The following is a 24644-nucleotide window of genomic DNA, read 5'->3' as shown; positions in this document are numbered from 1 at the left end:
AAATATATTTCAGTAATCCATAGCTCTTCAGGAATCACTGACAATCACTGTCTCACAAATGCCTTATAGGAAGATGCTCCCACCTGCTGAGTGACTGCAGCTTTATTGCCTATAGAGGCCACACACACCTGTACACAGTGAAATGCTCCACAATGCACTGCAACAATCTGTATGTCCAACAGTAGAAGTTGTGAACACAACAAGCCAGCTCTTGAGACAACTGACGTCTGACACGGACATTGATTGACTGCCATAATAATAATAATAATAAAGGTTTTAGTGTTTATTATTGTTTGTGGGTATTTTTTTTAATCATTGCTTTACTGTTGGAATTAGTTTTTTGAGTAGCAAATCAATGTATGACAGCTCTAATGAAACGTGACTTTTTGAACCCACTTCCCATTCCTGTGTATAATGATATTTGTGAGGCTATTTTTCTGCCCTGTTGGGTTCAGCCATCTTCTGATGTTAAACCTTGAAACTCTTACTCTTTATCATAGGTGAAGGTATAATTTTATACAGGTGAAGAGTTTGTTTTTTACACTCCACGAGATTTAATTTGGAATCGGACTAGCGCTTTTTCCTAGTCCACCGGATCTTCATTCGACTGTGTATCCCTCCGCTGCGGTGTGCACTGATTTCCGGGTTTGCTCGACACTATCGACTCTACTTAAAACCCACAACCTACCCGTGTAGTTTAACGGTAGATTTGAAATATATTGACTCGCGTAAGACTGACATGAAGTAGAGATGTATCTAAATTGATGGTCTCTATTTTATCCGAACGCGACGGCAGGATACGCGACGACCGGGAGGTGTCCTTCGGTCTATATAAAAGCGCACCGCCATCTTCATTCTCCCAGTCGCTGCTGCTCGGGCCCAGTCGACGCCGACCGACGGAGGAGGGAGTGGACGACAGCTCCCCGCTGACGCTCGTCTTCACACTTTTTTTTTTCCTCGACGTGGTTTAAAGAAAAACTCTCCAGGACCCCGAGTTGGACGGAGTTGCTTTTTGTTGACAAGGGTAGGGCTTCTTCACCCATCCAACGTCTCGGCTCACACTCAGTTGTCTCCCTCTTGTTTTTTTTTTCTTCTTCTTCTTCTTCTTCCTCTGAATGCCGAGCAGGGATGGAAACGGGTTGTTGTGTGCGGGCCGACCGGGGAAGATGATGATGATGATGATGATGATGCCGCCGCAGCGAGCACAGCTGCTTTCACGTCACCGCCTAATGGGAACATAACACATTTTCATTTTTTTTTTTTTTTACATTTCATTGACTTTATGACAGCTCTGCAATGGCGTTGGGTTTCTTTATATACACGACGGTGGTCACAGCGGGTTGATCAGTTTTTTTTGGGGGGGGGGGGTTGGGGAGTTAACGCAGATGTTGTGTGGTCGTCGCCTGTTTGAATAGTTGTTCGTCAGCTGACGACGAGCCGAGGCGAGTTAGCCCAACCGCTGTTAGCCCAGTTGTGCTCGCCGGACTGTGGCTCGGTTGCCCACTTTGTTTGGGGGGGGGGGGGGGGGGGGCTCGGTTTTGTTTTTGCAGCTGGTTTTAGATCGACCACACTTTAATGACGTGGAGGGGTGAAGGGGATGATAACGACGCTCATGTCGAGCTCGGTGCTCGTGTGGTCGGTTTGACCTCAACGCAAACACTCCGTCCGAAGTTCCGTTCGAACTTTTAAATTTTTTATATATATATATATATATATATTTAAAGCTGAGAAACTTGCTCGAGGCTTCCGCGTTCAAGCGGAGCTCGTCGGCGACGCGCCGTAGTGGATTGTGTGTAAAGTTATTGAAATGATAAGTGAAATGTCCTTGAGAGAGTGTGTGTGTGTGTGTGTGTGTGTGTGTGTGTGTGTGTGTGTTTCTTTTCTCACTCGTCCTTTTAAACAAAAGACCGACACATTCCTCCAGCCGCTGCGCTCCGGGAGGAAGACGACGACGAGGGGGAGGAGCCAGAGTGAAATTGGAGTCAGTGGCGATGGGAGTTAAGAAAGTCAGGGGGGGGCCGCTGTGAAGGAGCAGGGGCGACCCAGCACCACACGGCCACTGTGTGTGGTTATTATATTCAAAAGTCACATCGAGTGTTACGTTCTTTCGGGGCGTGGGGGTGGGGTGTTATCTTTGCACAGCCAGATGTGTTTGACTGCTGGAGATGGACGGGCAGCCAGGCGGGTCAAACCAGTTGTATACCTTCGCAGACTGCGTCGGTGGGCGAAATACACTTCACGTCCATGTGGTTGAATGACGCAAGACGACGCGGTGCGTGTGTGTTGTGAGATCTCTTCTTCTTCTTCTTCTTCTTCTTCTTGGTGTAGAGAGAAAGATGTGGGGGGACAGGTGGATGTTGACGCCTCGTAGATTTTCTCTCAAACGCTGCAAACTGAACTAGTTCATTTCCAGTTGAGGACACTAAAGGCCTGGTCATGTCTGTACGTCTGATATCTGCATTTTTGCTTTTTCCATGCCCCCGGAAATCACTGCATTGTTCTGAGCTGGTTTAAAATGTTTATTCGTCTTCCTGCGGTCCCTCAGTGAAAACCCCCTTGTGTGAAACACATCATCTTGTCAGTGAAATTCTCTTTTCACAGTGAATTCATAATGAACTGACGGAAGCGTGGGTGCAGCCTACATCCGAGACTGGTGGTGGTTTGTTTTTGAGGTGATCCACTTTTGTGAAGTCTGTTTCCACAAACCTTTCCAGGGTTGTTGCCATTACCTCATAATGCAATTTTCCCTTTTTCTCTCTCCATAAATCTCTCTCTGATAAATCAGGTTGTATTGTATAAACGTTAGGTTTAATTTAGTGCTTAAGAATTATTTTCCTTTCCATCTTTGAATATTTGTTTCCCCGTTTACCTTCTCATACAAAACTTAATCCACTCAATCCCCTTTTTCCCCATCATGAAATTATAGACCGGCAGTTATCGAATGGAACGGGGGATAAAAAGTCATTGTGATGTGGTCGTTTGTTTGGACATTTCCAGGGACTCCGGTTTCTCCATGGGCGTCTGTTATTGTGCTGTCGAGACAGAGCAAACGCTGCAGCGGCTGCAGGCATTGAGCTCATTGTGTTGTTGGCAGCCGGCAGTGAGGGCTGCTGACCCTGCACATTACGTGGCTGACGCCGGAGCCCAGTGGCAGCTCCCGTCTCGCTGCTGGTTTGGGTCATCGTCTCGTGGGGATGTGTTGAAACCTGGATTTTTAAAAAAAAGGGGCTGAGATTTAGTTTTTCTAGCTCTTTTGAAGTCTTATTCTCATTTTTTTTTGTAACTCAAGGACTTTATTTGACCCTACTAACAAATTAACTTTGTATAAATTATTTAAATGCAACAGCACACTTGGAGGATCAAATTGATTCCCAAATGTCTGCAGGCCAAATGAGTGAAATGCAATTAAGAGGAAGTGCATTTTGTACACTGATTTTTAATTTTCTTCCGGAAATGGCAATAGAATACCTCCTTTACACAAAGTAAATGTTGAGGCTGAACTAATTTCGCTGCAGTCGGGTCTAAAAATTTGCTGACAGAATGGCTATCTTTTCCTTTCAGAGAGTGGAAATTGTGTTGGGTGATTTGGGTGTGCTTCGCTTAGTTTTGAATGCCAGCTATGAATAAATATGGTTTTCACCCCTCCTAGGATTGGTTAATTAAAAGTTTCCACAAATTAAAAAGGGAAAAGAGAGAGACAATACTCAGTGCAACAGTGAGGATGAGGATTTTTTTGTTGTGTTGCAGCAGCTGTCATCTGTTTTTTGCGCTTGAAGGTGTTGGAGGAAGGAATATAAAATTTCAATCATAGCTCACAGACTTTTTCATTCTTGCTTAGCTAGCTTCTGATGTTAAAGATACAAAAAACTCTAAAGGATGTAGTAGACAGTAGGTGTCACTGTGGACCTGCAATAACCAGCTGTATGAAGTCGTTCATCCTCTGGTTTAGTGCCTAAGCTTGAGTGAGATCAAGTGTCGTGCAGATTTTATCTTTAACGAAACATATATATGGTCATTTTCTGCCTTTTATACACAGTTAAGATCCTTCCATGCTTCGTCTCATTCCGTCAGTCTGCATTGGTACCCTTCTCATGGTTGTGTGAAAGCCAAGCCCTCAACCGAAAGAGTTCTGTTGTTTTCATCTTAAAGTTCTGTTACGTTTTCATGTTTGTCATAGACGCATTAATGAGCCCAGGCTCCCCCTGGGTGTTAGTACTTCATTTGATCCGTACCGCACAAGAGAAGACAACCATCTGACTCCCATGACTGGTGTGTCACTCTTTAGTCATCTGGTTTCAGTCATATGGCTGAAACTGGACCAAGCTCAACTCTACATATTGGATTTCACATGTCTTCAAAGAACGCTCTTTTAGATTTCTTTGTGGTCAGACTCCGAGCCTGATATCTCGGAACTCTTCCTGTAAAGACTTTTGTGTGTGTGTGTGTGTGTGTGTGTGTGTGTGTGTGTGTGTGTGTGTGTGTGTGTGTGTGTGTGTGTGTGTGTGTGTGTGTGTGTGTGTGTGTGTGTGTGTGTGTGTGTGTGTGTGTGTGTGTGTGTGTGTGTGTGTGTGTGTGTGTGTGTGTGTGTGTGTGTGTGTGTGTGTGAACAGTCAGAGACTGACTTTAGGGCAAGGCTGCCATTTGTGCCTCTCAATTGAAGACCAGACTTTTCTTGTTTGCCTTCCCAAAAAAAAGAAAAGCGATCATAGGCTCAGTTCCCAAAGCCAGATGTAAAGGACCACATTTTCCACCAGCACGAAGGATAAATGATTCCACTGTGGGCTTTGATTGTATGTTTGATTTTTCCTTTTTTCTGTGCAGCCATGTACAGGACATATGGCTCCCATTTGGGCAGGGCTAGGTTATGTGAGGGCAGGCCTGCACGGCTCTGGAGGATGGCGTGTGAACAGTGAATTTGAGCTGGTGTGTTTGTGGTTAGAAGCAGCAGTTTTGGAGCCTGACTCAAGATCGTGTTTTAATGACACAGCTGTGTGTGTGTGTGTGTGTGTGTGTGTGTGTGTGTGTGTGTGTGTGTGTGTGTGTGTGTGTGTGTGTGTGTGTGTGTGTGTGTGTGTGTGTGTGTGTGTGTGTGTGTGTGTGTGTGTGTGTGTGTGTGTGTGTGTGTGTGTGTGTGTGTGTGTGTGTGTGTGTGTGTGTGTGTGTGTGTGTGTGTGTGTTTTAGAGGCACTGGTTCAGTTGTCCTTGACTGTATTTGCATATTCAAAGCCATTTAATACTGCAAACTCCTCCACTCTCACTGGTCCTCATGCCAGACTGATTTTTACCACTCTGTCTTCGACCTTTGTGTTTTTCTAAATGTCTGCGTTTTTTTCCCTGGCCAAAAGTTTTCTTTTTGCGCTTTATCATTTTCATTAGACTCAAGTATATTCTTGTTTTGGACAACATACATTGAAGAAAGTTTTTTGTTTGTTTTGTTAGGATAATAACTCTACAAGAAAATAGAGTGAAACCTGTAGTGTTTATTTGTTTTAAATTTTTTCCTGCAGTTTATATTCACAAATATCTTGAAGACTGTTAAACTCTGGCTGGACACTCAAACACCATGTCATCAGCAGAGACTAAAGATGGGAAGGATTTCTCTGAAGTGATGAACAAGGCTGGGTTTTAAAAATCTTCATTTAAATGATCCGATATTGATTCACAAAGTCCTGAGATTGATCTAGCTAAGGCTGCAGCTAACTATTCTTTTTTTTATCAATTAATCTAGCGATCATTTTCTGCTTTAGTCGACTTATAGTTTGGTTATCTCACCAATAAACAATAACCATAACTTCATTAATCTTTCAATCTTTTACACAAGCATTTTTACTCATAAGAATACATACAAATAGAGATTTCAAAACCAAATGGGCACAACTGTTCCATTCGAGGCTTCTCATTTAATCTCACTTACTTGTCTCCAGATATTAATTCCATTTTAATAAACGGGTGTTCGTCTCTCCCTACAAACACTCTTCGTAGTAATGGCGTCAATCTCGAAGTGTCGAGTTGTCTCTGTGCCAACGGCAGCGGATTTATGCATCAAAGCACAATTCCTCGCGACAACACATCAAAGGTAAAACGTAGTTTGTGTGTCGCTGCTGTTTTATGCTGTTCTTCGGCTGCTGGGTTGGTGCGAGTAAGAGTAGAGTGATAAGAGGCACCATTGGAATCGGTAGACTCGTTGCTTGTGTTGTTAGCATTGGGTCTCTCGCTCTGCTGCTCTCTCTCGCCCCACACACACACACACACACACACACACACACACACACACACACACACACACACACACACACACACACACACACACACACACACACACCCCTTATGCACTGCTCCATTCCTGACAGAAGACACGCCACTCGTATAGCAGAATTTTTTTCGTATGAAGTTAAATTTTCTCTAGAGCGTTAGATGAGACATCCCCCAGAAACATCCAATCCAAAAGAAATTCAACTGGAGAAGCCAACCTTGATGGAAGTATGTGTAATTCACACTGACTGCCTTGTGATTTCTCTTTGAAGATCTAACAACGGTTGTTTGTTATACATTAAGGATATTTATACATGGTTAATTTAATAGATTTGTTTACCTAGGCAAGGTCATTGTCCTGACTTTGGCCATGTTAAGTAAAAGCACAGTCAAATATTATTTGCAAAGGGAGAACAATTATTTCAAGAACAAAAATTAGCCTTTTATTTTGTCAGTAAAGTTGTCAACTGTGACGAGGGTTTTTTTCCCCTCTTCATTTATAAAAAATAAACTTCTTTGTCGTTGACTATGAGCAGACAAATATTCAGTAGTCATAACTGAAATTGTTGAGAGTCGTGGCAACTGCTTCCCAAACGGTTATTGTCAAGTGTGTTGTTTCCGGTCATTGTTTGACCTAGTGACTCATCTGACAAAACTCTGTCTCCTCTGGAGTTCTAGTTGAAGCTTCCCGGTTCATTCCACAGCTACAGGCGAATCACTGATTAGTTGTACCCTGTTATATTCCACCACACACTTCAGAAACAGATGTGATGCCGACTCGGACTATCAAATAATAGTTCTCACAGCCTTTTTTCCCCCTTTTTGTCTTCTTCTCAGCCACTAACATCAGTTGCTGCCGTTGCCAACTACATCTGACCTTACTGCAGTAACCGAGCCGCACACCTGTTGCATTAAGCCCTGCGGCAAAACGCGACTGCTCAGAATGTGAATTTAATACACTGACTTTCGGTGGCCGGGGACCACTGAGAAATAATCCCTCAAAAGCAGTTTTTTTGTTGTTGCAGTGAAAGCAGTTTGCTTTCATTCACACCACTGGACAGAAGTGGCTGAACCCTCTGGTGTCTCGTGGTTAATCATGAACGGCGCTAAATAGATTTGGCGCGGAGGACGTGGCGCTCTTGCGCTCATTTGTGAATTGTAAATTATGTGGAAAAGCATTCGGCAATCTGTGGTTTTGGCTTCGGGTTCACGATCTCACGGCTCGTCAGCTCTGCTTCCTTTCCGAGGATAGAAATCTACTCTCTTGTTTCCGTCCACTTATTTTCCACCGGTTCCTCCTTAATTCTTCTACAACACGTCCAAACTGGTATGTCATGACTCGATGGGGTTTGGTCTACATTCATCTTGGAATGACTACAGATAGAAACTTGAAAGGGTCTGACAAAGTGCTTCTGACTCTGGAGCCACAGCCCCACTCTCTCTCCTTTTAAGCCGAGATTCTCCTCTGCATTTCCCCCCGTTTCCTGTTTTTGTGTGTTACTCTCGTGACATTTATCTTCTTGAGTATGAATTCAAAATGCCTCTGTTTCAATTTTTCATGTTTTTTTTTTGCCTGACTTAATCCCCCCTCGCTCGCTCTACCTCTCTCCTGCCATTCCCAGTGTTTACTCTCCTGCAGTGTGGTTTCAGCTTCAAAGCCAGCGCAGGAATGTGAATGCCCTCCTCCCTCCCTCCTGCCTCTTTTCTCTCCACCCAGTGCTCCACTTCCCCCGTCCTTCCTCACCTAAATACTTGCTAGCTGCTACACTTAATGGTGGCTTTGTGTGTGTGTGTGTGTGTGTTTGAGCTGCTGCTTGTTTGTGCTTGAAACGGGGGAGGAAATCCAAGAAAGGGAGGAGGCAGGAAAGAAGAGAAGGCACTGGGCTTTTATTTATTATTTTATGTTTTTACAAACCACTGCCACAAATTTGTAAAAGCCTGTTTTTCTACTGTAATCCCCGCTGTGATCTTTTAATGTTTCAGAATGAAGTGGTTGTTTGATTGGACGGAGAGAAGATTGGCAGTGAGCAGTGTTGTGGGACGGTGAGAGGCTACTGAGGCAGTTTGACTAATTGTGCCTCCCCCCCCCCCTTCTGTTTCAGATCAGGAAGCTGTGTCGGTCGCGGTTTGAGAACGGAACATGGCTTCCCAGGGTGAGCTAATATTTTTTCAGAAAAGACCACCATGCTCTGTTGCTTCTGTTTCATTTTTCTGCATCTCTCTCTGACACACACAGCCACGCAAGACGATAGTGCAGTATGCAGTGTTAAACTTTGCCACAGTTCCAAAGTGCCTCTTCTCCCGGTGCAGATTTATTCACATCGGAGCAAAGTGAATTGGTTATCGATTTCAATTTTGTGTGAAATCCAACTTTCTGCTCAAAGAAACCTTTGCTGGTAAATTAGCAGGTTGGAGCGAGTTGGAAATTCATTCTGCGCAGTGTCTATAAACCAATGTCGAAGCTCTCCGCTGCTCCAAAAGCAGTGTTGCTCTGAAAAGCGTTTTCTATATGCTTTTCTAAAATCCCAAATATTGTCCAACCATGTCCGCTTAACTAAGCAGAACTCGCTGCACTGTTCCTATGAAATAACGAAGGAGTGAATACCCATTTCTCATTATAGTCATCTACTGCAACGCAGACAAAATTTCAAGAGATTATCAAAAAGCTAATCTGCTCACCGGATGTAGGCCGTGGGTATAAACCTGCCGTTGGCTGTGTGTCGTAGCATTTTCCTCCACTTCAGCTTCCTGCCTGTTACCTTTGTCAAATTCCCTTCACCTTGGGAAACGACAACCTCTGAGCTGCAACCTACATGATCAAAGGGGCAAGTTTTGACACATGCAATAACAGTGGTTATGTCTTTTACTGTTTTTTGGGGAATTAGCCTTTTTAACAACGGTGCTAATATTCCATCAAATTAAGTTCCTCCTCAACATGAAGCTGGGCGATAAAACGATAAAGATAATTATTATTATAGAAATATAAGTCCTGGTTGTTACAACTCTGATAGATCTCATCCCATCCATGTTTTGACAGACAACACGAGAACAGCCAATGTCAAGGAGAATAGCCCCGTGCTGAACCAATAGTGTAGTTGGAATAGAGTTACAGCCACATCAGGTTAGGTTGACGCACGCGGCACAGAGCGTAGGAGAAGTAGCCGGCAGCAGCATATGTGTCAATGTTTGGGCTACTGCAGTCGTGCACATTGGTACATCAAGAGTGGTAGTAGGATAAAGGAGAAAATGTACACTCGAGCTACAGCGCTAGAGAAGAAGACACAGCCCAAGGCTCCAAAGATGAGGACATTGTTGAAAAGATGGTTCTGAGGTATTTGGTAGTGTGGAGATATTTTGGGAAGCGGGTTCCCACAATGTCAGCTAATGCCACTAATCTTTTTTGTTTCCATTTGAAGCAGTGCGGTCCCAGACACAATCAAGTAATGGTGGTCTCCCTAAAACAACCAGTGTGATACCTGCTCAACAACAGACCATATTGTCCATTTTCTCCAGCACAGTGACTTAATGACATAATTTAAAAAAACAAAGACAGTGATATGACAAATGCAATCGTTTTATTGCCTACTCTTTTGCAGGCATGATGCCTATACGCACGGTCGAACATGCCAGATATAAGCGGCTCATTAAAGTAACTGACCCTCGTTACCAACTCCCTGGCCGTTAATATTTCTCTGAAATGGCACTTCCCCCACTAGAATGTTCTACAGTACTTTTGTCATATTCAACTTCTGACAGAAAATAAATAATATTAAACCAAAATTAACCTTATATCTTCAAATCTCTTAAAAAATAAAATGAACCCTAAGCTTGGCGGCAATGGTGATTTGATTTATATCATGATATATATATATATATATCGATATAAAAAGTATTGTGATAAGATTTTTTCCCATATCGCCCAGGCCAACCTCAACACTCTTTTACAGCTCAGTGCCGAACGAGATAGTTTGCAATTGTCTGAAGACACACAAACCCACCGGAGCCTAGTTGTGCCCTCTACGGAAGAATGATAATAGGCTGCAGCCCGATCATTCTCCACAAGACATTGTTCCATTTTGTTGATGCCCTACTCTTTTCCCCACAGCTGATCTGATGGAGCTGGACATGGCCATGGAGCCAGACCGTAAGGCGGCAGTCAGCCACTGGCAGCAACAGTCCTACCTGGATTCAGGCATCCATTCAGGAGCCACCACAACTGCTCCCTCTCTCAGTGGCAAGGGCAATCCTGAGGATGATGACGTCGACAACCAGGTCATGTACGAGTGGGAGCAGGGCTTCAACCAGAACTTTGCCCAGGACCAAGTACAAGGTGAGTCTCGATACACCTGTTTACTGCAGATAAAAGTCTCGGAGCTCGAAACCCAACATGACAAAACAACCGATCTTCCGTGTCTTCTAGACATAGATGGTCAGTATGCCATGACACGTGCACAGCGGGTCCGTGCAGCAATGTTCCCAGAGACTCTTGAGGAGGGCATGCAGATCCCCTCCACACAGTACGATGCTGCAAACCCCACCAACGTCCAGAGGCTGGCAGAGCCCTCGCAAATGCTCAAACACGCCGTGGTGAATCTGATCAACTATCAAGACGACGCAGAATTGGCCACCAGAGCCATACCAGAACTCACCAAACTACTCAACGATGAGGACCAGGTAGTTGTCCATAATAATAGCAGCTCTGGAATTACATTTTTCCCCCCTACTATCATTCCATAACATTTGTGTCTGTCTCCTCCAGGTCGTAGTGAACAAAGCAGCGGTGATGGTCCACCAGCTGTCAAAGAAAGAAGCCTCTCGCCACGCCATCATGCGCTCCCCTCAGATGGTGTCCGCCATCGTCAGGACCATGCAAAACACAAACGATGTGGAGACGGCTCGCTGCAGCGCGGGAACACTGCACAACCTGTCCCATCACAGAGAGGGTCTGCTGGCCATCTTCAAGTCTGGAGGAATACCAGCTCTAGTTAAAATGCTCGGGTATGTCAAAGGGGGATGAAGGGAAAAGTTGGTTTGGAGTGGGGGGATGGTTTCTTGGAGAAACATAGAAAGTTGTAACTGTCTGTTAACTTGGCAAAGACGGACGATATTGAGAGAAGGCGAAGTTGTGGATGTTTCGCAGTGAGAGACTCGGAATCTGTCTGTCCTGCAGTTCACCAGTGGACTCTGTCCTGTTCTACGCCATCACCACCCTCCACAACCTCCTCCTGCACCAGGAAGGAGCCAAGATGGCCGTTCGTTTAGCCGGCGGTCTACAGAAAATGGTGGCTCTGCTCAACAAGACCAACGTCAAGTTCCTGGCCATCACCACCGATTGTCTCCAGATACTGGCCTATGGCAACCAGGAGAGCAAGGTGGGTAGTTAGGAGTCTCAGTGTGATATATTCCAAGGCAGCGGTGCTTCAGTGGCCATAATGTTTGTATGTGCTCTGTTTGTGTAGTTGATCATCCTGGCCAGTGGTGGCCCTCAGGCACTGGTCAACATCATGAGGACTTACACCTATGAGAAACTGCTGTGGACCACAAGCCGAGTTCTCAAAGTTCTGTCAGTCTGCTCTAGTAACAAGCCTGCCATCGTTGAAGCTGGTACGTCTCATGATACTATCATTATACATGTTTTCTGAGGTTCTTACTTTATTTTTCAACGCGTCATCAGTTGAAAACTCTAATTCTCTCCATGTTTGTCTTTCTGTGCAGGAGGCATGCAGGCTCTGGGCCTCCACCTGACGGACCCCAGCCAGAGACTGGTCCAGAACTGTCTCTGGACCCTCAGGAACTTATCAGACGCTGCCACCAAACAGGTGATGAGAACTGCCCCGTGTGCCAACACTGTGAGGAGTAGTTACACGTTACTTGGTAGATTCAGGAGTGCACTTTCATGAATTTTTTATTTTATTCCTTTTGATGTTTACTTGACAACCGTCTTTCTCTCCAGGAGGGGATGGAGGGTCTGCTAGGAACTCTGGTCCAGCTGCTCGGCAGCGACGACATTAATGTGGTGACCTGTGCTGCTGGCATTCTGTCGAACCTGACCTGTAACAACTACAAGAACAAGATGATGGTCTGTCAGGTGAGTAAACACAAATCTAAGCTATTAGATTGAAATTTGATGATATTTTAAGGTCCTTTATTTTATCTTCCTAAAAAAGATCATCTTTCATTTTGATGTCTGATGTAGCCATGAATCTGTCTCTCTGTAGGTCGGAGGTATCGAGGCGTTAGTTCGCACAGTGCTCCGGGCGGGAGACAGAGAAGACATCACAGAACCAGCCATCTGTGCCCTGCGTCACCTCACATCTCGACACCAGGACGCTGAGATGGCACAGAACGCTGTGAGGCTGCACTACGGTCTGCCTGTGGTCGTCAAATTACTACATCCGCCGTCACACTGGCCACTCATTAAGGTACACACACACACACACACACACACAGACAGACTTGCCAGCAGCAGTAGTCTGCCACATAAGCTGCTCCTCATACTGTCAGCCAGTCATTTGGCTGTTCTTTTCTTTTGGGGCCTTTTCCACTGAAGCATGTTACGCTTAACCGAAACTTGGAAGCAAAAATAATGGGCCAAACTTGGCGTTAAGCTCAGTATTGTAGTGTAGCTGGCTACTTAACCGTGTTGGCAGCTGATCTCCTCTGGGCCTCTCAGGATTGAATGATTTGTGCATTAAAAACAATCTGCCTCACTGCTGCAAGTTTCAAATCTCTTGCCTGTCTCGGGTGCAGTCCAATAGTCCACAAAGGAACACCTGAGTGACGAGTCCTCTAATAAATTCCATTTGTACTTATGGACACCTAAAATAAGCATTGGTACAGTTTCTTACTTGAATGAGACAAACAAACACAACCCACCTGTGGTCTGTGGGTGGGAATAAGGACATTTTTAATTATGAAATCTAAATAAAATGCCACCGTGTTTCTCCATCAGGCTACAGTCGGTCTGATCCGCAATCTGGCTCTTTGCCCTGCAAACCACGCTCCTCTGAGGGAGCAGGGAGCCATCCCCAGACTGGTGCAGCTGCTGGTCAGAGCACACCAAGACACACAGAGACGCACCAGCATGGGAGGCACACAGCAGCAGTTTGTGGTGAGAGAGCGCACGCACGCACACACACACACTTAACTTATGATGCCACACGTCATCTTTTTCCTACAGTTTTTAACATGACCTGTTGTGTTGTAGGAGGGAGTTCGTATGGAGGAGATCGTGGAGGGCTGCACAGGAGCACTTCACATCCTGGCCCGGGACGTCCACAACAGAATAGTCATCAGAGGACTCAACACCATTCCACTCTTTGTACAGGTACGTTACTACTCAGGTTTGCACTATTGTGCTGTATTCACACCTGCACCAAATAAGATTGAGAATGTTGATGGTTAAAGAGGGAAAATGGATCTAAATGTGTCACATTGAGGTCGTTTTCAAAATCATCCCACACATGGTTTATCCAGGTTCAAATAAAAATGGTCAGGAAAGAACAATTCATTGAATCCTCGTGTGTGTGTAGTCTCGCATCTGTGAACATCTGGTCTGCTGCAGTACAATACTGTGCAGCCCTAAGTTTTTCTAAGCATCCTGTCTGTGTGCGCAGCTGTTGTATTCTCCCATCGAGAACATCCAGCGTGTAGCTGCAGGCGTCCTGTGCGAGCTGGCCCAGGACAAAGAAGCCGCCGAGGCCATTGAGGCCGAGGGAGCCACCGCCCCGCTCACAGAGCTCCTGCACAGCCGCAATGAAGGAGTTGGTATGTTCTTTATGATGGCCTTTATTATTTATTTATTTCTTGTTAACAAGTGTTGACACACCAGAGAAACTATTAATCCGTTCCTGCCTCTTCCCTCAGCCACCTACGCTGCAGCAGTGTTGTTCCGCATGTCGGAGGACAAACCCCAGGACTACAAGAAACGCCTCTCTGTGGAGCTGACCAGCTCGCTCTTCAGAACAGAACCGATGGCCTGGAACGAGGTGCGACACTCAGAATCAGTTTTGCTCTCGAGTTGATAACCAGGATGTTTGTACACAAAATGCTTATTTACATTTTGATGTCGACTTCAAAACTTAACTGCTGCCTCCCTGCTTATCCTCGTCTGTCTGTTTTGCGTTGCTCTTTAGACTGGAGACCTCGGTCTGGACATCGGCGCTCAGGGAGAGCCTCTGGGCTACAGACAGGAAGGTGAGTCATCTCCTCTCAATTGGCTGGCTGACGCAGTAACACAGGAGGGACAGGTCATGAAAACAACTTAGCTGATTTTTGTCATTGCCTTTCGATTCTGGGTAATTCTGCCCTGTTGGTTTCTCTAAGCCCGCGGACCTCTGCCCCCTTTATAACTATTTCACAACGAAATGTTGTCCGTCCAATGACTGCGTCCCACCTGTCCCTTGTTATTACTGCTGATGACAGGATTGGCTGTTGAAAGTCACTATACACAGGGAACCTGAGACAGTTGTGAAGGGCAATAAAACTTTTAAGTTACAGATGGATTTTTTTTTTATTATCCCTGCCGTCAATCAGGATAAGAAACACATAACTGCTGCCATTAGTTGTCACAGTTGGACCAGGACCCGTGTTCGAATCCATGAGCCAATGGCCGTGTGTTGTCTGTTGATTTTAATATGCACTGCTCTGCGTTCCTCCAGCACTAACCGCTTGAATCGGCCATAAACATGCAAGCAAAGACTTAGTAGATGTGTAGGAGAACGACCTGGCCATTGCAGATGGAGTTCTACCTGTGCAACCAAACTTAGCATGTTGGACGAGGCCACGGGTTCAGCTTAATTCAGTTCAAATAAGTTTTAGTTTTGAGGATGGGTGCTGTGCTGTGTTTGGTTTGAATGATCATACTACTGTGTGACAGCTTGGTTTGTTAACATGCTTCTAACAACTGCTTCCCCTGCCTCTCCTGCACCCATACCCCACCCCCAGACCCAAGCTACCGTTCCTTCCACTCGGGAGGTTACGGAGCCGACACAATGGGCATGGAGCCCATGATGGACCACGATCTGGGTGGAGTCCACCACCCGGGCCAGGATTATGCCCCAGTAGAGGGGCTGCCTGACCTGGGACACGCCCAGGAGCTGATAGAGGGCCTGCCACCCGGCGACTCCAACCAACTGGCCTGGTTTGATACCGACCTGTAAATACCAAGACCAACATTAAACTACACTTTCTACTAGGTAAGAAGAATATCTTCACACTCTGTAGCGTCGTGCAAGCCGAAGTGAGCAGAAGCCATTTCCTGGGCAAGACGTAGGGATGTTTACTGTCTGGATAAAATGGCCGAGGGAGGAGGAGTGGATTTGCTCACTGGTCACAGTGCTCCTAATTGCAAAGCTGTGTGATGTGGTGTGTGTGATGTTACTTTGGTGTTTTGATCTGTGTGTGTGGTCTTTACCAAGTCTGCACTCAGTCTCCTTCGTCTCACCTCCGGTTTCCCCCCCTCCTCTCCTCCCTCTGCAGCTGTATCATGTGATCTGGATGAACCTGCATTGTGATTCGCCCATATGGAGGAGGCGGGGTTTCAGAAAGTGCCTGAAGATGACTCAACAACAGCAAGCAGAGTTTCCTGTCTTATGGGAACTCCATTGGGACAAACGAGATTTAAAAGCGGTTCTGTTCTGGTTTCTCAGCCTGACGGGGGGGCTGACATCAAATCCTGACATGACACATGGATTTTGATCTCAACGGTTGATTTTCAAAAATCCTTTTTATGTATTTTTTGTTTTTTCACTTTTACTTCTTTCGGTTGTTTTACTTTTTTATTATGTTTTCCTGAAGTCTGTAATGGTACAAACTGATTCTAGTTTGCTTTCTTTCATTGTTCTGAATTATGATACTCATCTCTTGCTTTTGCAGTCCCTTGTATTTTAAGTCTCTGATAGTGTTGAGTTTTTTTAGTGGTAATGCTCCATCCAACTAAAGAATCTGATCACATTTTAAATGGTGTCCAAACACTAAAGTTAATCAGTTGAATTGTATTCTGATGATCAAGTGTAACATTGTGTAGCTTTTGTATAAAAAAAACACATGAATTGGAAATCATGGTCCAAATATCAAGCTATTTTCTTGCTTTAAAGGTGGACACTGACGTGTCTTTGCTGTTCCAAAGGGGGTGGAGCTGACCTTAAATGGATGGGTGTGGAGGGCTTTTACTGGTCTGCTGTTACTGAGGGGTGGGGTCGTGGGAGGAGCTGGTTGCTGTAGCCTGCTGTGTTCTGAAACAATAAAATGGACTGTCATTTCATCTGGACGCCTCCACGTCTCATTTCACCCACTATACAATATTCATTGGGCTTCTGACTGAATCCTAATAAAAGATAATGGATTATTAGAAAAACACTCAACTGGGTCATATTGGTGGCTTTTACAATTAAGACCAAGTCTGACCAATCTCATAACTACTGCTTTCATATCTGTCTGTAATATTGATGTCTCAACTAAAAAAACACTTGATTCTGATTATAATCATACTACAATTCCGAGAATCTGTCTGCATGTATGTAGCCATTTCTGATTGGCTGAAATGCAGTGACATCATACGGTACTTCGATCGGCTTTTCAGCCAATCAGCACACATGTTTAGAACGAGCACTGCACTTTAATTCATAATATTGATAGGCGTGTCTCTCAGTAAAACTAACGTCCTGTTGTCTGCTATAAGGCAGAATTGGTCCATACCACTGCAAAGGTGCCAGAAAACAACACAGGCCCTACTCCTCAGATTTACACAAATAACAGCTGGGTAATAAGGTGTGGAAAACAAGTGTCCACATCCGCCTGCAGGGACAGTTTGGCAGGAAGACAGCTCAGTTCATCGTCTCCTTCACATGAGACTGTGTCCTTACTTCAACTTGGTGGATGATGTTAGACCGCTGTGTTTGCTGTAGTGAGATTAGTCAGAAATAAACCTAGCAATGAACTGATTCACACAGAAACATTTGTCCGACCTGACGTGTGGAGAATTACATCAGTCTTTAATCTGATCTCTGTTGTCCGCTTGCAGAAGAAAACTTCATCTGTGTGGCATCTTAGCTCCTGATAACTGGCACGTTGAGCGTGTGATGCATTAAGGAAACGTGGCAGCAGCTGAACAGTGTGTTGTTCTCAGCTGCAGTCGACCTCAGACTTGCTGACTGGAGCAGTTCAGACCCGGAGGCCCAGAGCTTCTGACAGTGAATTAACACTCGTGCTGTAATCCTCTACAGTCTGACGGACACTGGATGGATGTTTTGATTGAGCTGCCAAATTATTTTGATGACGGAGCAATATTTATTACTGTGATTGATCCAATTTGCAAATGTAATGAGAGTCATGTAGAGAGATGAGCGAAGATATTACACGGTCACAGTCACTCATAGACACAGAATAATGTATATAAGGGCCAGGGTCTTACACTGAGCCTGGCTGGACCAGAGATTTAGCAAATTAGTAACTAATGTCTAAAGTCATTTTAATCTAAAACCTACAACATCTTCAAAGAACAAACTTGTCTTTTTTAAGATTGCTCAGAAGCAGGTTGTCTGACGACCGAGTGAAATTGAAATAATTAGACTAATCACAGTGGAGAGTTGCACACTGGACCGTCTTTGATTGGTAGAAAAGTTTTGAAGATTAAAAAGCTTCTAGGATCCAGAGATCTCCTGCAGGATTTCAGCCGCCAGCAGAACCACGTCCCCGTGACACCTGGGACGGAGGAAAAGAACTCTTGTTATTGACCATATCACAATTATGTTATTTACTCAGACACATAAAAACAATCTGTATTTAAAATGTGCAAATGATAACATGGCCATTTGATGTAGATAAAGTATGTACTGTATTCCTTTAATTTTCCACAAAGGGTTTACGTAAGTTCTTCTATGATGTGGCTTCATATTTCCCTCACCCACTTCTGACTCACCCCCCAGTAAAATTACAGGCTTATATTCTGGATGACACAGAGGTTCAGTGTTGGGGAGGTTAGGGTTTGAGATAAAGCAAAAGAAGTAAAGGCACAAAAAAACCCAAGCAGTTTCCTCACATGGACAATGTAGATGAGTTAATTCTTTGTGAGATCACCTCCGTGGATTTATCTCAGCCCCCTCTACATGGTCTAATATAACATTAACGTGGATAATGTTACAATGATTTATTCATACAAGACAACGATCCTGAAACTGTCATTGTTTATATTTGCTCTTTTTTCTCAGAAGGTTTGCTCCAGTTGCAAATCACAGCCCTTGACAATGGGGAGAACTATTGGTGTAACAATAACTAAAATAAGTTTAAAGTTTGATTAGTAATCAAATGCTGTGTTGTTGTGCTGAAGCTTGTCTACTGCACAGATTCAGGGTATTAATGTGTCTTGTGAGTGATTTGGTAAAATCCTTCATGAATTGTAGTTGAAGCAGAGAAGGCAGTCGTGGTCTGCACTACTGACGGCTTCATCTTTCACTGACTGCAACAATAAACCAAGGATCAGCTTTTGGGCCACGGGCCCCCCAACCCCCCAACACACTTGATCGAGCTTGGGGTTTTTCGAAAAAGCATTCCTCAGGTTGCCATGGTGAAGGCTGAATGACATCATTTAGGTTAGGATCTCAGCCCAGACCTCCCTCTCCTTCCCACTTTCTTCCATCTCCTCACTCAGCCCCACCTCCTCTCATACTCTCAATTAAACCCCCCCCCCCCCCCCATCCCTTCCTCTCCTCTTCTCTCCTCTCATCTCCTGCCCTTTCTCCGAAAACCTCTGCTCTCCGCGCCTCCCCTCCTCCAACCACTAAACCAGTGGGAGTGTGCCAGTCTCTCCTACTTCAAAGCTAGAGCTGATCTCTGCTTTCATCTGCCAGAGAGGGAGAGGAGAGGAAAGGGGAAGTGGGAGAGAGAGAGAGAGAGAGAGGGAGGGGGAGAGAGAGAGAGAGAGAGAGAGAGGCATTAAAAGGAAAGACATAAGCGAAATAGAAAAGACAATAGAGGGGGGAGAGAGGAAAATTAGGCATAGGGTGACAAAAAGTGAAGAAAAGGGGTCCAAGAGATCGAGAGAGGGAGGGAGGGAGGGAGGGAGGGGGGGAAGGCCCCTATAGCAGGACAACAATACACCTTTATTATTGATCTGACAGGTTGGATGTGTGATTGAGAGAGTTTGTATATAGACGGGTGTGAATGTGACAGTGTGAGTGTGTGTGTGTGTGTGTGTGTGTGTGTGAGACTGGACGCTGGTCTCATACATCAGAAGATCAAAGAGAGCATGGTCGGTCGCTACGGTGACAAAACCCTCGGCTCAAAGAGGGAAAACCCATTCAGCCGAGACACTCATGAAAGATCCATCCAGATGCAGAGATACAGGCAGCGGGCACACACGCACACACACGCGGGGACACACACACACACGCACACACACACACACACACGCGGACACACACACACACACACACACGGGGACACACGCGCACACAGGCTTCTTTAGTAAATATAATCTTACATCTGAATCTATGAAAGGTAAAACAAAGTCATACCAACCTGTTTGTGAAACACATTTAAATGATGTGCTTCTAAGTGTGCAGAGATATTGATAAATGGACATGTGTGTGACATGTCAGGGCCTTTATTGCACCTGTATCATGTCAAAAACATGTGACTGAGTTTTTTTAATTATTCGGTGTAGAAGGGGCATCACAGTTCCCTCACACGAGGGAGTAAAACCATTTCCTTATATATAGGCACTTTCTCCAAATGTTTTTAACATTTTTTCACAGAGTTGCAGTGTACAGTCATGCTGATAAAACAAAGCAGTTACAATCTCAGTATGTGCATGTGTATGTTCCCCTCCCTCTAACTAGACTGTGTTACTTGCTGTGTGTTTAAAATGAGTATTACTTGCACTATGTCATTAAAGAGATACACTTCAATGGTGGGGTCTGACATTGTGCTGATTTTGATTCAGAGTTTCCATCCTCTCGGCACCCCCCACACATACTTTACCTAGCATTTCTAAAACTTCATCATTCTTGGAAGGGAGCTGTGGCTGAAGAGAGTGGGGCCATATTCGCTGCCACGGATGTGAGAGCTCGAGCGACTCCCAAACTGCAAATCAACTCTTGTTTTTGATAAATGTTTATGTTTAATCTCTCAGCTCTTTGTGAGCCATCACGTTGTTGACACCCTGCCCCGTCAGAAGCTCACATCCTTTCAATTAACAGCTAGGAAAAAGATTTGGAGGCTTTGACATGTTTAATGCACAGACATGTTCAGACATGCATAAAAAATTATTTGATGAGGGGAAGGGCTGGAGGGGGACAGAATGATTTGTTACTCGTATCCTTTGAGGTACCCATTACAAGAGTACAGACACACACACACCACAGGCGGAAATGAGCGCCTTTTATGGACGCACGCACGCACGCACGCACGCACGCACACACACACGCACACGTCTTATTTCCTGTTTTGCCACGGTTTGACGATATTGTCTGTGATCTTTAAAAAAACATATCTTAAAAGAAAATGAAGAGGTGGGAATATTCCCATAATAATGGACATTTGTTTATGACACACAAGCATATACACAAACAGCAGAGACACACGCACCTGTTGGATGCAGCTATATCCTGCAGTTGACCTGCTAGCTCCGCCCCTTCAGGACATTCTAACCAATCAGATCTGTCTGTAGTCTCCACCTAAGGAAAGATGGAGAGAGGAGGAACAAAGTGACAGTGAGGGAGGAGAAGACGACACAGCCACATCGATCTTTGGTTAATCGGATGCGGTCCACACTCAACAAATGGATGTGAGGTTACACACACTGAGCAGGGTGATCATTACACACACACACACACCTTTGGGAACACAATACATCACTATTTGTGTCGGCCGAGTGTTCAAATTCACCCAGTCAAAGCTGAACAAATGTTTACTCCCCAACAAGAAACTATTAGTCTTCCTTCTAAAGGTCAGAAAAAGTAATTACACTTAACAACTGACACCGTAGGAAGCTGCCACATGACCTCGTATGATGTCATCTTCCCAGGCCTTATGATATAATGCAACGAGTCCGTCAGCGATGTTTGTCATTGTCATCTCAACAAAGCAAAAACAGTCGCGATCGTGTGCAAACATGCGAGAAATAGTTCCTTCTTTATCAGGCTGCTAATCTGATGAGGCGGCCAAACAGCTGCAGCCATGATACATTACAACTCAAATTTTTACACCATGATCAACTGCTGAGTGAGATCACACTCATTCATCGACGCCATTTCAAAGGGAAATTGACAAAAGAGCTAATGTGCTAAAAAGTCAATTTTTTCTCTATGTCATCATTTGATCTTTGTGCGTCTGAACTTGCTGCTCGACGCTCTGGATGAGTGGACTCTGCTCTCTCCCTTCACTGAATCATATATTTCTCTTCTCTTTGTCATCCCTCTGTTTTTACTCTCATCCTGACATGTCTCTCTCTACACACCACAATGTTGAGGCCACGCACGCACGCACGCACGCACCTGGTCGACGGACCGACGAGTGTGCCTGAGTGTGTGTCCTCACTTTAAAAAGAGACAATAACAATGTTTAAATGAGGAGATAAATTTAGATCTGATTTAATATCACAGTAACAGTTTAACTTATGGAACAAATTAGTCTCAATAAATGATAAAACGTGTTTGCTTACACTTCTTTGAACACTGTTCAAGGTGTGTGTGTGTGTGTGTGTTAGTGAATACAGTATTAATGTGAGCGTGTGCATGCGTGTTTGTTTTAATGGATTTGTGTCTGTGTTTGGTGAATGGGTTCTCTCTGATCTTCGGTGACATCATCACCTCTGTCTCTGTGGTGACACAGCATGGTTGTTGCTAGGCAACGGAGTAAGGAGGAGACATAGATGCTCCCCTCACTTGCAAACACACGTGCACGCACGCACGCACGCACGCACGCACACGCACACACACACTCACTTCGTCCTCTATCAGGATGAAGGGATATTTGTGTTTCTACCAAACAAACACAAAACACACACACACCTACTTATCATCCCATCTCCATCCCCACTGTCCACCTCTTTCATCCTCCCCTTCTGCCTTATCTCCACCTGACCAACATCCTGTTTCTATAATAATGAACTCAAAGTCAGATCTGACACACAGACATACAGACAGACAGACACACAGACATACAGACAGACAGACACACAGACAGACAGACAGACAGACAGACAGGTTGCCTCTGTCCCAATAGACATTGAGTTCAAGTGACAACGTACCTGACAGCAGAGAGACAGAGAGTAGTACATTCATGTATGCTTAGGACAGTGTGTGTGTGTGTGTGTGTGTGTGTGTGTGTGTGAGTGATCATTGATAATTGATTGTTTTTAACATTAAGTGACTGCTACACATGGATGTTACAAAAGTGGAGTTCTTCTGGAGCCATTTAAAAGCACTGGAGATTGAGGCCATTTCTGGTGTTCTGTGCAGACATTTCCATGCCTATATTTTAATGAGCTTATTCTACTTATTAAATAATCCAGGCACCACAGACCATCACACATTTTTCCTAGCTTCGCCACCTCTTTGACCCAAATTTGAAAAATTGGAGACAATGCTACTCATACACGTTTATTCTTTTGTATTTACCTTTTGGTGCATAAGTCATAAGTAACAAATACCCAATCTACAGTTTACTAGCTGTAATACTCGGTCAAAGTGGGGAAAATGTCTTGATGGAAGTGAAACGAGTCGAGTATGAATCTTTAGTTCAAATCATACCACCTAGACAGACAGTCATACAGTACATATAGATAGATAGACAGACAAAATATAAGAGTAATAAACATTCCTTCTGCTGGACAAGTCAACGGACATTAAAGGACCAATCACAGAACACAATTAATTCAGTGATTCTCGAGGGAGACTATGAAAACAGTTTACACGGACAAATAAAACTGCGTTAAGACAAAAATAATAACTGGTCCTTTCTGGAACAACTTCGTCTGAATCCAGTTTCATTAAATTAGCATTCCCCTTTAAGTCTTTCCAAGTTGTGACTGAAAGAAAAGAAAAAAAGGACAAGTTGAAAATTTCACTAATTCACTCTTGATTCATTCTCCCTCACTCCTCCCTTGCAGTTTCCAAGCTATTAGTGGGATCTTTGATTGAGATTAACAGAGCCCTGAAATCAATGAAAGATAATTAAAAAGCCTTTGTTGAAGGGCAGGCACTCATCTGTGTGTGGAGGTGGAGGTGTGTGTGTGTGTGTGTTTGAGAGAGAATGTGTGAGTCATTGTGTTCCTGGGATGGTATAGCTGTGGAAAAGTGTGTGTTGTGGATAAGGAAGGTCTGTTGCTTTCTTTCAAAGCTGCACATTGCTCCCTGCCGACTGGCTGACAATGAGATTCAAGAAAACTCAATTTAGCAAACGGTCACAGGATGTTGATTCACGTTCTTTCTTTAAAAGTTCAGCTACTGGACTCCAGTGGACAAAAAGTGCAAGGTGTGAGAACAGTATTGCAGCAGTTCTCTGAGGGAGAGTCAAACTTTAACATTCTGACTGAGAGCTCTGTTTGTGTGTGTGTGTGTGTGTGTGTGTGTGTGTGTGTGTGTGTGTGTGTGCGTGTGTGTGTGTGTGTGTGTGTGTGTGTGTGTGCGTGTGTTGCTCAGGGTGGTGAGCAGGATAGAGAAAACACATCTCAATGTAACTGAAGCTGTTAGCACAGTGGGTAATGAGGGAGTTTGCACACAAGGACAAATTTGTTACGACAGACAGAATGAGAAAGAGGTAAGTCTGTGAGTGTGTGTGACAGAGAGGGTTTGTGTGTGGGCAGTTCAGGTGGCTGGATCTAATTAGTTAGAGGAATCAAAAATACACACATGCACACATGCACTCATGCACACACACACACACACACACACACACACACACACACACACACACACACACACACACACACACACACACACACACACACACACACACACACACACACACACACACACACACACACACACACACACACACACACACACACACAAATATTAGGTAGCTTCCAGGCACAGCCTTCAGTCAGATCGTCTCAGGGTGACAGCTGACCTTGTGTCCCATGTACAGAAACCATTTCACGACCCTGCAGCCATGTCAGAACATGAGGACTGTATTTTACATAATTCATAGCGGTCTACAGCAAAATCAACCAATTTTAAAAACTTGGTCATGAGTTTGTTTCCACTGGACTGTCCCAACAATTCAAACTAATCTTGTACAATTCTGGCAAGCTCATGTTCATGTACATGTTCTTTCAAAATAACCCTTTTTTTAATAACTTATTCCTGAAGAATCTGTGGTGTGAGAAACTCAAGTACGACTAAATTTAGGCAAACAAAATCTTGTTAAAACTAAGAGAAATGCTGCCA

The 24644-nt window shown here is 44.5% G+C and overlaps 2 protein-coding genes and 1 long non-coding RNA gene across 9 annotated transcripts in view; 1 reads left to right on the top strand and 2 right to left on the bottom strand.

Annotated features, from left to right (window-relative positions):
* The first annotated feature begins 777 nt into the window (after nt 1–777).
* Nucleotides 778–16516, top strand: ctnnb1 (catenin (cadherin-associated protein), beta 1). 4 transcript variants are annotated; one of them, XM_035643888.2, is made up of 17 exons: nt 778–1024; nt 8355–8405; nt 10358–10582; nt 10673–10926; nt 11012–11250; nt 11423–11624; nt 11712–11856; nt 11968–12101; nt 12206–12340; nt 12471–12674; nt 13205–13363; nt 13460–13579; nt 13869–14019; nt 14119–14240; nt 14388–14448; nt 15199–15449; nt 15733–16516. In XM_035643888.2, exons 2-16 carry the CDS (start codon nt 8393–8395, stop codon nt 15411–15413), a joined length of 2379 nt encoding a protein of 792 aa, XP_035499781.1. In that variant the 5' UTR covers nt 778–1024; nt 8355–8392; the 3' UTR covers nt 15414–15449; nt 15733–16516. The 4 variants fall into 4 exon arrangements, with proteins under 4 accessions (XP_035499781.1, XP_035499807.1, XP_035499790.1 ...); XM_035643914.2 differs by having other exon boundaries at nt 780–1024; nt 11968–12071; XM_035643897.2 differs by lacking the exon at nt 778–1024 and adding an exon at nt 6313–6480.
* On the bottom strand, nt 1016–2343 carry LOC118316320. Its single transcript, XR_004795170.2, has 2 exons — nt 2204–2343; nt 1016–1226 (listed from the first exon to the last, which is right to left on the bottom strand). It is a non-coding gene; the product is annotated as an uncharacterized LOC118316320 (long non-coding RNA).
* Nucleotides 16517–17209: 693 nt separating the features above from the next.
* The window catches only part of ulk4 (unc-51 like kinase 4), a 68113-nt gene continuing 60678 nt past the window's right edge, over nt 17210–24644 (bottom strand). For 3 of the 4 annotated variants that reach the window (XM_035643866.2, XM_035643849.2, XM_035643855.2), the window contains exons 37-38: nt 20839–20927; nt 17210–17955 (exon numbers count right to left, since the gene is read on the bottom strand). In XM_035643866.2, coding sequence (XP_035499759.2) covers nt 17895–17955; nt 20839–20927 — 150 coding nt within the window. In that variant the 3' untranslated portion in view covers nt 17210–17894. Of the gene's footprint in view, nt 17956–20838; nt 20928–22892; nt 23282–24644 lie in introns of those variants that run through there. The other variant, XM_035643874.2, reaches the window with a different exon arrangement.

The sequence above is a fragment of the Scophthalmus maximus genome, chromosome 1 (genome assembly GCF_022379125.1).
Source record: "Scophthalmus maximus strain ysfricsl-2021 chromosome 1, ASM2237912v1, whole genome shotgun sequence".
Classification (NCBI taxonomy): domain Eukaryota; kingdom Metazoa; phylum Chordata; class Actinopteri; order Pleuronectiformes; family Scophthalmidae; genus Scophthalmus; species Scophthalmus maximus.
The sequence above is the reverse complement of the archived record's forward strand: the minus strand, read 5'-3'. Positions and strand labels throughout refer to the sequence as shown.

Coding starts and splice junctions, on each gene's coding strand:
- ctnnb1 (XM_035643888.2), top strand. Junction 14,241..14,387: donor AACCGATGGCCTGGAACGAG/GTGCGACACTCA, acceptor GTTGCTCTTTAG/ACTGGAGACCTCGGTCTGGA. Junction 14,449..15,198: donor TCTGGGCTACAGACAGGAAG/GTGAGTCATCTC, acceptor CCCCACCCCCAG/ACCCAAGCTACCGTTCCTTC.